General features: G+C 37.0%; 1 protein-coding gene across 1 annotated transcript in view; it reads right to left on the reverse strand.

The window, feature by feature from the left end:
• The window catches only part of LOC149812090 (tRNA modification GTPase), a 44,680-nt gene extending 32,803 nt beyond the window's left edge, over nt 1–11,877 (reverse strand). Inside the window, exons 1-5 of the mRNA XM_089992644.1 lie at nt 11,664–11,877; nt 11,255–11,562; nt 10,922–11,060; nt 4,660–4,781; nt 4,234–4,437 (exon numbers count right to left, since the gene is read on the reverse strand). Coding sequence (XP_089848770.1) covers nt 4,234–4,437; nt 4,660–4,781; nt 10,922–11,060; nt 11,255–11,562; nt 11,664–11,847 — 957 coding nt within the window. The 5' untranslated portion in view covers nt 11,848–11,877. The remainder of the gene's footprint in view (nt 1–4,233; nt 4,438–4,659; nt 4,782–10,921; nt 11,061–11,254; nt 11,563–11,663) is intronic.
• Nucleotides 11,878–14,468: the final 2,591 nt, after the last annotated feature.

Below are 14,468 nucleotides of genomic sequence, written 5' to 3' on the forward strand. Positions count from 1 at the left end.
CTCAGAATAATATCATAAGCAAACTTAGACTGAAACAACAAATACCCTCTAGGGGAATAGGCAACTTTTATTCCTAGAAAGTAATGTAGAAAACCCAAATCAGTCATTTCAAAACTAGTTTTAAGAATATTTTTGATATATTGAACTCCTTGTTTATCGCCTTCGGTGATTATCATATCATCTACATAGAGCAGTAAAATGATAGTACCTGCATTAGAATTCTTAACAAAGAAAGCAATGTCAGTCAAGCAAGATCTAAAACCAATATCAAACATAACTTTGATGAATCTATCATACCAGGCTTTGGGTGTCTGTTTCAACCCATACAATACCTTTTGAAGGCGAAGAACCTTTCCTTGAGAAAGACTCATACCAGGTGGTGCCTCCATGTACACTTCTTCCATAAGTTTTTCATTTAAAAAGGTGTTTTTAACATCTATTTTATATATAAACTTGTTTTTAATTGATGTTATTGCAATAAGAGTTCTAACTGTGGTTATACGGGCAACCGGAGCAAAGGTTTCTTCATAATCAATGTTGTATTCTTTTAAATATCCCTTTGCAACAAGCCTAGCTTTATATCGCTCAAGAGTTCTATCACTCTTGACTTTTATTTTATATACCCATCTACAACCTATGGGTTTATTTCATAGTGGAAGATTTTGAATGGACCAAATTTGAGCCTTTTCTAAAGCTTCAAGTGCTACTCTCATAGCTTCAACTCATTCAAGGTGTTCTTTGGCCTCAATATAAGATGGGGGTTCTACATATGAGTGAATTAGGGCTATGCATGCTTGATATTTTGAAGAAAAAGAATCATAAGATACAAATTTGGATGGGGGTTTTGATATTCTAGATGATTTCCTAATTTGCAGTTCATCCTTACTAAGGTTAGAAAACTTTTCAAGTACACATGGAGGGTTTTGATTTCCCCGTCTAAAGTATTGTATACAAGTTTGATCATTGTGGGGCAATCCATCAAGTGATTTAAAGTCGCTAGGTTCAATGACATCCTCCAACTCATGCTCGCAATCACAATTGTCAATATCTTGTTTGGAAACAAGGTCAAACAAAAAAAAATACTGGGTTACTTCCTTCGATTGATCCTTATCTTAAAAATTTTCTTTTTCCAAGAAGGTAACATTTAGAGAGATGCATAATTTCCCATTTTTAGAATCATAGCACCTATATCTGTTTTGGTTGTTGGCATAACCAAAGAAGACACGAGGAATAGCTCTAGGAGAAAACTTGTCATTCTTATTGATCAAAATAAAGCATTAGCAACCAAAAGTTTACAATCTTGAATAATTAGGAGAGAGTTTTTCAACTGGTGAGATATTGTGTAAAGAAGAATATGGCATTCTGTTTATAAGAGCAGTCAGGACAGCTTCTGCCCAAAAAACCTTAAGCACATAACTACCAATAAGAAAAGTCCTTGAAGTTGAAATAATATGCCTATGTCTTCTCTCAGCCAGGTCATTTTGTTGTGGTGTGTGTGGACAACATCTTTAATGCGTGATGCCATGTGACTAGATCTAGTTTTTAAATTCTTTTGACAAAAAATCTCCCCCTGAATCAGTTCAAAATACAAAGATATCATTTTCAAATATATTTTTTACCATCTTATCAAAACTTTGAAATGGGAAAAACTTCAGATTTATGCTTAAGGAAGTAAATCCAAGTATATCTAGTAAAGTCATCCATAAAAATAACATAATATATATAACCGGTGTTGGACCCCAAACATCCGAATAAACCAACTCAAATGGTCTAGAAGAAATAAAAGTTCTATCTTTAAATGGCAATCGTTTAAATTTTTCAAGAACGTAGTCTTCACAAGTAAAATCATCAACATTACAAAAAAAATTCAAACTTGGAAAAAACTGGATTTTAGATACACTGAGATGTCTTATCTTTTATGCCATAATTTCAAATCCATTTTTTGACATTACAACAAAAAGCATCTTTCGGTATCTACAAAATATCTATATAGTAGAAACTTTCTCTATGGTCTTGCCCAATCAACTTTCCTAACATGCGATCCTGCACCAAACATTCATTTGAAGAGAAGAAGATATTACAACCATGATCAAATATTTGAGATATGGATAAGAGATTCAAATTTAATTTAGGATGTATCTAATTTTTGGAATAAAAAAAAAATTGGGGTTTGAAAGAACCTTTTCAAAACTTTCTATTCCTTTGATTTCAAGAGACGTACCATCAGCAGTAAAAACTTTTGACACACTTGAATTGCTATAGCATTCGGATAAAATATCTTTGTTTAGAGTCATGTGAAAAGATGCACCAGAATCAAGAAGCCAATGAATGTTACCTGGATCCGAATAAGATGATACCGAGGCCCCAACTGAGGAAGATGACCATCTAAGAAGAGGTTGAAGGGCTTCAACTAGTTGAGATAGACACATGCTTTCAATAGATGATTTTTGCGATGTAGGAAAGTCCTTGTCCTTTAACTCTTGAGGAGAGTCAACCGAAGAAACCTTCTTTTCAAATGTCCCTTTTAGTTTAGGATATTGGGGCTTAGTGTGTCCCAGTTCATGATAAAAATAACAAATGATTTTTTTTTCTTTCATAGTCATTTCCTTGTCCTCTACAGTGAGATGGCTTATATACAGGAACATAGTTTCCCGATCTAGAAACGGATAAAACTGAGTCATCTTTATTTTTTGCTTACATGCTTTTTCAATTTATTATCTTTCATACACAACTCTTCTATAGTGTCTTCAATAGAGGGCATTTTTCCTCTATGGAGAAGAATAGATTTGGTAGATTCAAATTCCGACCTGAGACCGTTAATGAATTGATAAAAGTGTTTTGCATCAGTTTGTCTTTGGTGGAGTTCTATATCTTCGAGACAATGCCACTTTGGCTCTAGAAGAGTCAATTCTTCCCAAAGTTTGGATAGGTCATTATAGTATTCTCTAATAGTTTTATCCTCTCGGACCATAGTCCGAACTCTATCTTGCACATTACATATATGTGCAATATCTTTATGTATTCTTTTAAGATAATCCCAAGCCTTGTTAGCATGCTCAGATTTAGCAAGACTTAAACATTTTTTTACATCTATACTACTAATAAGCCAAGACATGATTTTAGCATGTCCCATCTTCCACTTCTTCTCATAAGTGGTTATAGCCTTAGTTTTCTCATTTTCAGATAGAGAAACCTCTTTCTCACCTTCTACCTTAGTGATAACTAGCTTGGGTTCTGGATCGGATCCATCTAGTAGTCCTCACAATACCTTTCCCCAAATAAGATGCTTCATGATAGAAGCTCATGTTACATAATTGAAATCATTGAGTTTTATGGGTTTAATGGTGTCATTATCATTGTCATCCATTTTTATAAGAGCTTAAGAGAGAGAAAGAGAAAAAAGGAGAAAGAGAGAAGAGAGATGAATAAAACAAAAGAATGGAGCACGAGCACTTCACCAGAAGCACTTGATTTTTCAAATGATGCATGATCACGTTCCACAAGCACTTGCACAATCACGATCTCATGAACCACTCCACCAATGTCTTTGTCAAGAATAATTGAATGAGCAAAAGAAGAGAGCAAAGCTCTGATAACATGTAAAGATACAAGAAGTCTTCAATTACGAACCAAGTGTTCACCAATATTCAACTTGAGTGAATAACGAAAGTGTTCTCCAAGAAACACACTCACAAGTCCCACAAAAGGAGACACTCACAAGGCACACTATAAAAATATGTTTTTATTCAATGAATAAAATGTGCCAAAAGGCTTGCAATACAAAGGGGAAAACACCCTTATTTATACAAAGGAGAAGAGTGAGATACTAAAAGAGAGTGAGAGATAAAAAAGGAGAGGGAGTAGTCAAACTCAGTTTGACTGTGCCCAACAGCTAGAATTTATAGTCGTTGGGAGCAGTCAAACCCAGTTTGACTCTCCCTAACATATATATTTATATGTAATATATATTGTATGTATATACATGTATATGTATACTTATACATGTACGTATATAATACCATACATATATAAGTATATATAAATATATGTACAATTTAACAAAGATGTACTAAAAGAAGCATCATATAATAAAAGATATAAAAAATGCATTAATGCATACATTTAGAGTCCATACGAGACTACGAGAACATAGATATTAATGTGTACATGGACCTAGAAACAAAGAAGTAAATATACAAGGATCTGTGCTGCAAAGATGGTGATATTTGATACCTGGAGTCCAGATTGAAGAAATTTGTCATGATTGGCAGTGTCCAAAGCCTGCTGTACATCTTGCCACATGGCATTTATTTTATCTATCAAAAGATCGGTATCCAAAGTTGGCATTTCATCATCAAAGTCTAAACGAGCTTCTATTTCTGCAAGTAACTCAATACACTGAATTCGTAATGATTTCACTAAAGTTGAAAATCCCCCCTGTCACATGATCAGCCTATTTCAGTCTTGGATCATTTAGAGTTCAAAGTACTGCCAGACAAACATAGACAAACATTATATAGAACCGAGTAACAATACAGTTGAAGGAGATAGTCTCAAATATAAATAGCTGAAGCAAAGCTTGCAACAGAACATGAAGATCATCAGATGCTCAATGGGGAAACCCGAATAGTTCATCTTTGCATTACAAGAAGGACATGCCTGCATTCCTGCTAATGCAGTGTCTGCCGCAGCCAAAGACTTTGCTGAAACAAGTCTAGCTATATTTTCTGCTTGACAAAGGTCCAAACGGCCATTCAGAAAAGCACGAAGTGTAAATTCTCCTGGCATAAGGATGGTGCAACATATCAGTAAATACATAAGAGTTACACTTCTACAAGTCTATATCTCAAGAGTTGCCACAGGCTTTCCTTGGAAACAATACAACATAGAGGTATGATGAAGGAAAATAAACTCAGAGAGAAATAAAACTTTTATGGAATGATAATAGTAAGAGAAATTTAAGATTTATATAGCTTACTCTAGTTAATTCCACGTTTACATGAAGGCTTTTTCTGACATGAAATCAAACCAAAAGCATTAGTTCATGGTTCTGATGAAAAATTGGCACTTATAAACAGTAAATGAACTTTGTTGTTGGCCTACATTATAGACGGCCAAGGGTATGTAATTCAAGTTATACACATTAACCAATGACATGCATGCAAATGGCCCTAGTGCTACTGACTGATTGCGAACAGCCCTGATAGGGCTTTAGTGTGACATCAAATGTGCCGCCTCCACATTGAGAAGCATTGGGAATGAGGAAATCATCATATTAGTGTTTCCCCTTCTACTTCTCCAAGTTTTCATGATGCCAAAGCCTCCGGTTAGCATGATCAAAGGCTGGTGTCCAACATGCTTGTCATTCCTAAAGTCAACATCAGATTAACTCCTCCAATTACATTCTTACAGGGAATCGTTCCCTACTTGGGCACTTAAGGCCTGTGGATCATGACAAAAGCAAGGTCTCTCCACCACAAGAACATCATACTAAAGAAGAAAGAGAAAGATGGTAAGGAGGAGATACCTAATCCAACTTTCTGTGATTGACTGGCCAAGGATCAAGGATTGATAGGGTGGTTGGATGCCACCTTCAAAGAAGACATTTTTCACCTAAGCGGTGGACCTGATAGTAGCCTTCAACATATGATAGAAAATCAAGAAATTTTACGCCCAAGAATCACAATATAGCATGATGCACTTTCATCGAGCACTCATGTCCAGCAAACCACCCTATCCAACATTTGTTGTTCTACTAAATTATGAAAACTGCTCCCTCATAAAAGGTCTACTGGTTCATTATCAAGTTCTAGAGCTCATTATGATGTGTTACATGCTAGGAATAACAACTTTGAATGAACCATATGAGCAGAATATGAAAGAAGTCAAGATAAGAGATAAAGGCAAGGAAAAGGTGGTGGTGGCATGAACAATGCCGATCAAGGCATTCAATCACTGTCAAATGGACCTGGTAATAAGTTTAGTCATTGGTTTGGTCAACATATCATTGGTCCTGTTGTGCAAGACCGACTTTAGTTAATCGGTATTTTTCTCTTTTAGTCAACATGACATTTGTGTGATGATGTCATGCATATTCAAGACGATATTGGGTGTATGTCTTAAATAAAACCAACGTTGATTGTGGTTATAAAACAACCACATCGACTAGTGTTAGATGTGTTGACATTTCATTTGTTTGATGACGTATTTGTGGGACCCATATGATCCCTAGTGTTGGTCTATAAATAGGTGTATACCCTCTCATTGTGAGATGTTCCATTCAAGAGTGAAATGAATTGGTACCATGTTGGTTTAGTTGGTCGTGTTTCAAGTACATGTTTGTTATTTTAATATTTTAATGTATCTTATTTGTTATATATTGTGGGTATCGGGTATCCATCGCACCTGATCCAAATAAGTGAGAGAGCACGAAAACTCTGCCAAATTTTTTTCATGTGTGGGACCCACCATATCCAACAAGTAGGTAGCAGATCGTGACCCAAACCCAACAAGTGGTATCAGAGTGGGTTCGATCGTAGGTTCATCAGGTACGATTAAAGATCCAATCGGGTTCGATAGTAGATTTAATTGGTCCAGATCACAAGTCCATCCAGACTGTTTGTGGGTTAATCCAATCGAATCATGGATATATTCAGTTCGCCTATAGATCTGTTCAGTACACCCAAATCTAGTTGAGTATAGTTGACCCAATCCATGGTGAGCAGTAGGAGTTGTGAAGCCGATCAGTCAGGGACTAAGCTTCTTGGTGTCCAGAGTCAACGAGGGACTACACTAATCACAATGGCAGATATGGCAAACACGACCACAAGTATGAAAAAGCTAAACCACTACAATTATGATTATCGGTGTTCCTGCATAAAATCGTATTTTGTCGATCAAGATATTTGGGAAGATGTCGGCAGCAACCATACTTTTTTGGGGTTTAGGTCACACCCTGCTACCCACTTGTTGGATATGGTGGGTATCATGCACGACAAAAATTCGACAGAGCTTCCATGCTCTCACTTATTTGGATCAAATTTGATGGATACTTGATACCCATAAATATATAATAAATAAAATATATTAAAATAACAAACATATACCTGAAACACGGCCAACTGAACTAATATGGGAATGATTCATTTCAGTCTCGAATTAAATATCTTACAATGAGAGGGTATATGTCTATTTATAAGCAAATACAAGGGGGCATATGGGACCTACACATGCATCATCAAACAAATAGAATACTGACACATCTAACACTAGTCGACATGGTTGTTTTATAGCCTTAGTTGTCAAAGGCGGCCTAGGCAATCTAGGCACAGCCCCACCGCCTTGGCGACTAGGTCTGGGCGATGAGGCCCTATATTGTCGCCTAGGCGTTGCCTAGGCTTTTATTTTTTTTAAGATTTTTTTTAAAGGCATATCATTTGTTTTCTTCTTCGAGGAGGAGAAGAAGAAGAAAGAGAAGACATGTTGTTGGTCTATTGCTTGTATTATGTCTATTGTTGAGAAGAATAAGAAGAAGACATATTATTTGTCTATTGCTTGTATTATGTCTATTATTGAGAAGAAGAAGAAGACGTTATTTGTCTATTGTTTGTATTATGTCTATTGTTGTTAATTTTTTTGTATACATGATTTTATTTTTTGTGTATTATTCGCTTCACATTGTTAATTGTATGGTTTGTTTATTCAATTGTTAATTTATTTTTTATTTGTTTGAGCAGGTTAAGGTTATGTAATATAATTGGTTTACAGTGTTCAACAACATACTATGTCACAGGGATTCGGCCAACCGGGTGCCGCACCCGCGTCAACGCGACGCGGGTGCCCGTGCGCGTGTGGGTGCGGCACCCGGTGTGGTCAACCAGACCCTGGGTGCGGTCAACACACCCAGGGTCAATTGTGTCCAATTTTTAGACCCAAAAAAAATGGCTGATTGATGGAGTATTTGTTTGCTTCTTGTAACTTGTGTTTGGTTGGTAAATACTAGCCGATACATGTTCCTAGGCATCATGGAAAAAATAAGGACGTTACCACTAAAGGTTACTTAAAGGGGCTTCATGGAAAATGAAAGAAGAATTAATTCTACATGATTTTTAGTTACTTTTATCTTGGGAAGAAACTTCTTAGAGGCTAGCAAAGACGTAACAGCCGAGGGGTGGAGATTTAACAAAGGAATGGACTGCTCAGTTCCCATTAATTACTCTCTCTCTCTCTCTCTCTCTCTCTCTCTCTCTCTCTCTCTCTCTCTCTATATATATATATATATATATATATATATATATATATATATATATATATATGCATTAGAAAAGTTAATTGCTTTGACCTGTAAAATATCATGTCCATTTATGTTTTACGCCCTGCAGTGTAGGGATGAAAGTGGGGTTGGGTAGACCTGACCCAACCCGAATTGACCTAGCTCGACTCGGTCATGCCCAAGATAAACATTCATTAGTGTTAATGTTGTTAACTGTTAAAACTTAAAAATTATATATATATATATAATATATTTATTTATTTTTGCTGCACCCCCGCACCCAAGTTTTTTGAAAGTGCCGCACCCCCGCACCCGCACCCATGTGACATAGACGACATATTATTTGTCTATTTCTTCTTATTGATTGATTTTATGTTGTATACACGTTTCTTATTATGTTTTTTATGTTTTTTTTTAATTTTTTTATTTTGGGTACCACCTATGCCTTTTTAGGGGGCTCAGTGCCTAGGCTCCACCTAGCGCCTATGACGACTAAGTTTATAGCCACAACCAATGTCGGTTTTATACAAGATGTGTACACCCAATATCGTCTTGAATATGCATGACATCATCATGTAAATGTCATGTTGACCAAAACAAAAAAATAACCGACTAAGTAAAGTCGATCTTGCACAACATTTCTCCCCCTCAAGACCAACTTCTTTGATATTGTTATTCTCTTGACAATACCAAGTACTGCATTATGCTTAGTAAACGTTGAAGCATTGAGTTCCTTAGTGAGTATATCAGCCACTTGCTCTTTCATTCTAACTGGTGTCAATAAGATCTCTTCTTGCAAAACCTTCTCTCTGATGTAGTGGTAGTACTTCAACATGCTTAGTCATGGCATGAAATACTGGGTTTTCAGCTAGCTTGGTGGCTGATAGATAGTCACAATATAGTGACATTGGCATCTTCACTTCTTGATGGAGGTTTTCAAGCAATTGTGTCATCCATGAAAACTCTTGTGCGGCCATAGCAGCAGAACGATACTCTTGCTTTTGTAGTTGATAAGGAAACAATTTGTTATTTCTCACTGCACAAAGACACTGTTGTAGATCCATACTTAAAAGTGTAACCAGTAGTAGATCGTCGAGTACAACAATCACCGGCAAAGCCGGCATCACAATAACCTGTTCATTCATGACTTTCCTTCCTATATAAGAGACCATAGTCTGCAAAGCCTTTGATATATCGTATGATACGACGAATTGCTTCAAGATGTGGCTTTCTTGGAGCTTTCATTAATCGACTAAATATACCAATTGCATATGCAATATCAGGCCTGGTCAGGGTCAAATAGAGAAAACTTCCTATCATCTGCCAGTACATAGTAGGATCATTAAGAGCTTCTCCTTAAGTGACCACGTCGGCATTCTTGAGTGTATGTCGAAATGGACTGACACTTGCAAGAGCGGTTAGTTGCGTCTATAGGAGTACTCCCACCATATGTAACTTGTTTGATTCGTAGGAATGAATCGTGCCATTGCTTCAGTGTGGTCATGTCTAAAGTACATGCTTTTGTTATTTTAATATTTTATTATATTAGTGAATATACATAGTGGTATCAAGTATCCATTAAATCCGATCCACATAAGCAAGAGAGCGTGAAAGCTCTGCCGGATTTTTGCCGTGCATGGGACCCACCACATCCAACAAGTGGATACCAGAGTAGGACCCAAACCCAACAGGTCCATGTCCGACATGTGGGCTAAACAATCATATAGCTAGGACATGCAAAGAAAGGGGTGAAAATCGGTTTTATAAAACAAATCAGTGTGCTTCAGCCTAGTAATGCTCCTATAAGTGGTGCCTTTAAGGGTGGGGATGAAGTATTTAATGATGGTAAGATCAGAAGCATATAGTTATTGTCACGGTATTGCTTCACTTAATCCAAATTTTGAGGATCTACTATCATATCACCTTCAAAATGCCCACCGTGCATCGATAGTAGTTGCAGATCATGTGATTGGAAATTTTGTTATGTTCTCTTAGTCTTTATAAAGGTGGTGAATGTGTTTTTACATATGATGTATTAATCAAGTCCAGTCCAAGGGTAAAGCAGTATATCATGGCACCTTAAGGTGGCACTTTCTGGCATTCTCTCGTCACTCAATGATATCAGAGCCTATAGGCCAGTTAAAGATATTTCTCCTTCTAATTCCTTACCACGTTATCTTTTTAGAATATGAACTATAATCTATTTCAGTAGATCTTATATACAACCAGCCTTTTGTCGCTTTGGGGATATTATGATCACAGGCACCAACATACCAGTGGATAAAATGATAAATCTCAATATGTTTAGAAGAATGCAGGTGACTTACCTGAAACCAAATCTTCCTTGCAGATTTTAATATAAACACACAGAAAAAGCACACGAAGTGCAAGAAATCATTAATAGCTTGAAACAAGAAAACCAAGAATAGTTGAAGAACAGACAGAATCACATTGCAAAAGAAGAATACCAATTACCCAAAATTTTGAAGGATACTCTAAAGTTTAACTTCAAGTCTCTATTTGTCATGTACCAAGGCTCAACATGGAAAGCTCAAATTCTATCCAACACAGAATTGCAGCATTCAACGACAAATGAGCAGAAACAAAAGAAGAAGAATCGTCCAAAATGGGAGAAAACAAGAAGCCGACCTGGCTCTGCAAGCCTCGCTCCCGCCTCCAGACACGCTCTCAGAACTCGGTGCAGACAAACATCACTCCCATGGCATTGAAGCTCCACCACATCCTCTCTAGTGTACGACCTCGGAGCCAACATGGGCACCGCCAAAACCTACTCAATTCATTCGTTTCCCCACAATTATCATCCAAACAAAGCTTCGCCACAAAGTAGATAAATAGAATCAAAGAAAATTCGAGACGCAAAAAGAGAATTTGAAAAAATTGAGAGAACAAAATAGATTCAAGAAACCGAAACCGAAACCGAAACCAAAACCAAAAGAATTCTGAAGAGTTCGTGCCAGATACCTCATCGACGACCTTCCCCTCGCCATCCAAGACAACACCATACTCAACAAAATGGCTTCTTGGCTTCCAATGAGCTAAGCTTGAGTTCTTCTTCTTCCTCGCCGGCCTAAAAACGGTGGCGGCCACGTCAACGGCCGCAGGGCCTGAGATTCGAACAATGCCGACGGCACCAGGCTGACCTCCCAAGGACGTGACGATGGCAGCTATAGTTTTGGAACGGCTGAACATCGAGCGGTTGTGCTGCTGCTCTTCGTCGTTTTGGAGGGAAGCAGACCTCTCATCAAATGGGCAAAGTGGGCTCTTCTTCTCTGCATCCAAAGCAAGACATGAAAGAGATGAAACCATGAAATCTCTATAAGATGATGGAGGAGGAGCTAGGTAGTGATGTTGGGGTCGTGAGAGAGTGTACCCTTCTGAGTTGGTGGCAGGGCTTGATGGAGATGGGATGGTGGTGGTGGTGGTGGTGGTGGTGGTGGTGGTGTGCGGGTCTTTTTGAAGGAGAAGGAGAGTGTTGGTGAGAAGAAGAATGGCTTTGGCCTGATTGGTTTCAGCCTCAGAAAGCGAAATTGATGCAAAGAGAACAGCTTAGCCATGAGAGGGAGCTTGCTTCTGTTCCCTCCCTCCCTCTGGCTTCAGACTTGATTTTGGGCCCCTCCTTTTTTTACATACATGCTGAGTTCGGATCAAGTCAGGGACACCATAGATGTCATTAGGGATGAACTGACATCCATAAAAAAAAGTGGCGGGTCGGATTTTATCCGATATTCAACCGAATCTGACTTCATTTAGTCTGATTCGGTAAATCAAACTCATTTCCAATTGTAATTGGATGTGGATATGGTTTTGATTTTTTGCTACTCAATCTTATTATAAAAAAAGTGAATTTGGTATGTTTTTCTGCCATCCGAATCCGATCCGAATCCGTTTGGCTAATATCTCATTAGTCGGATTTGCTGTTGGCCACATTCAACCCGAATTCAGACCATTTATTTTCTTACAAACAGGTGACCGAGCCTAGGGCTGTCAAGGGATCGGGTATCCAACCCATCAAGGTGTACCCAAACTCGCTCATAAAACCACTTGTCATATACGGGTTTAGGCAATGTTGTCAGTATCGGAATCGGCCCTGAATCGTTGGGTCATCGGGCCATCGATTCAGCTGTATCGGCCAATACCGATACTTGACTGAATCGTTCTGTATCGGCCCAAAAAATAATAAAAAATTATGATGTGTCAATCATAACGTGACACGTGTTGAACCATTAAAATAATTTCAAAATAGTATTAAAAAAGTATTTTTGGTATTTTTACATTTATTAAAAAATAACTGATTCAGGCCTGCAGCTTGTCGATACGCCCGATACTGATAACATTGAGTTTAGGTTTGAGTTTTGTTGGATAAAAAAATAAAATCTCAAATCCAGATCCATATAGTTTAAGGAGCTTATTTTTACTAAGAATACATATAAAACACTTGGGATAGTTAGGTGGTGTTAAATATCAAAAAATAATAATCCAAACCCAACCTGTCGAGAGTTGGTCGACTGAATAATTTTCGAGCCACCATTTTTATGCCCATACACTGGAATTCAGGTTGACAGCCATACACAAAACCGGAGCTACTAACTTAGATTTTGAGCCAACCATGAGTTTTTTTTAGACGAAAAGAAAGATTTTATTGATTAGTAAAAAATAAGATTGATTGAGGACTCAACCAAGTTGCAATGAATAAGTTCAGGGAAAGACAACAAAATTGGGCTCAGCCGTGATGCATCGGGATTATAAAAACCTAATCCTTGTCATAAGAAAAACGTATAAGAGGACATGTTTATCTGGTTTACGTAAACACAGTGAGTGAAGAGAGAGAATGAGAGAAGGGAAAGGATTTATATCTTTTTCTGAATTGGTAAACTTATATATTTTGGGAAAGAACTCACTCCTATGTACATAGGAGTGAGGGCTGGTCTTAAAACTTGTCAAGTCTCTTAGTATCTCCTTATGAAAGGATACCAACGGATGGAAAAACCCAATTGAATGAGCTTTTCATGCATTGAGCAGAGAGTGAGCCCTACTCTCCTTAATGCATAAGTTTCATGCACTAGGTGCATCATACATGGTCAAACATGTCATGTATGACCAACATCTCAACATCTCTCACTTGGTCATGTGAACCGAATCATGATGAAAGATTTTTCTCTTACTATTGGAGTCTTACACTTGCATCAAAGATCTAGCAATTTGCTATTTCAATGTTATGGATTCAGCTAGATGTCAAAATCAAACATATCATAATATCATACATGATACATGCTTCAAAAATCGTTCTTCTGATATGACTTTTGTCAAAGAGTCTGCAATCATATCAGAGGTTGATAAAAATATAATAATATTTTACCATTTTATGTTTGCTTTTATAGCTATCTGCTCCACTCTTCTGATTGTTGCTTGATTATCACAGTAAGTTTGTATTGGCCCATTGGTTATATTTTGCTTCAAATCACTGATTACAGGCAACATACTCAGCTTCTTGCATGTGTTGAGCTACATAACCTTGTATCCTGTAAGATCAAGAAACAACACATTCTTTAAGGAGAAATATATATCTAAAAGTGAATTTACTATTATCTTTGTTGCCAGCAAAATCATCTAATTATTCAATCAGTTCTAAAGTATCTTTTTAAAACACAATTGCAAGTTTTTAGCCTCTTTCGAATATTGAAAGATTCTCTTCACTGCTTGCTAATGAGGCAAAACAGGATTACTTTCGTATCGACTAACAACAAAAGTTATATCCAGCTTTGTGCATAGCATAACATACATCAAGCTACCAACGGTTTATGCATATGGTACATTAAGCCTTTCTTGTCCTTTACCCAGACAATCATTCTTACTTAATTTTATATCTTTCACCACAGGTGTTCTAATAGGCTTGTAATAACTCATTCTAAACTTCTTAAGTGTATGATTAATATATCAGTCTTGAATCAAGCTCAACACTTTAGAATTTTTGTCTCGAGTGATTTTAATTCCAAGAATATATAATGCCTCTTCCATATCTTTCATCAAGAATTGAGAATTTAGTCATGACTTGGTTTTGACAATTATGTTATTATCGTTTTCAGTCAAAAGAATGTCATCAACATAAAGTGAGAAAATAGAGAATTTGTTTTCACTTTTTCAAACATAAACATAGTGGTCAAATCTAGTTGCCATA

Source organism: Nuphar pumila, chromosome 17 (genome assembly GCF_984573655.1).
Source record: "Nuphar pumila chromosome 17, dmNupPumi1.hap1.1, whole genome shotgun sequence".
NCBI classification, from domain to species: domain Eukaryota; kingdom Viridiplantae; phylum Streptophyta; class Magnoliopsida; order Nymphaeales; family Nymphaeaceae; genus Nuphar; species Nuphar pumila.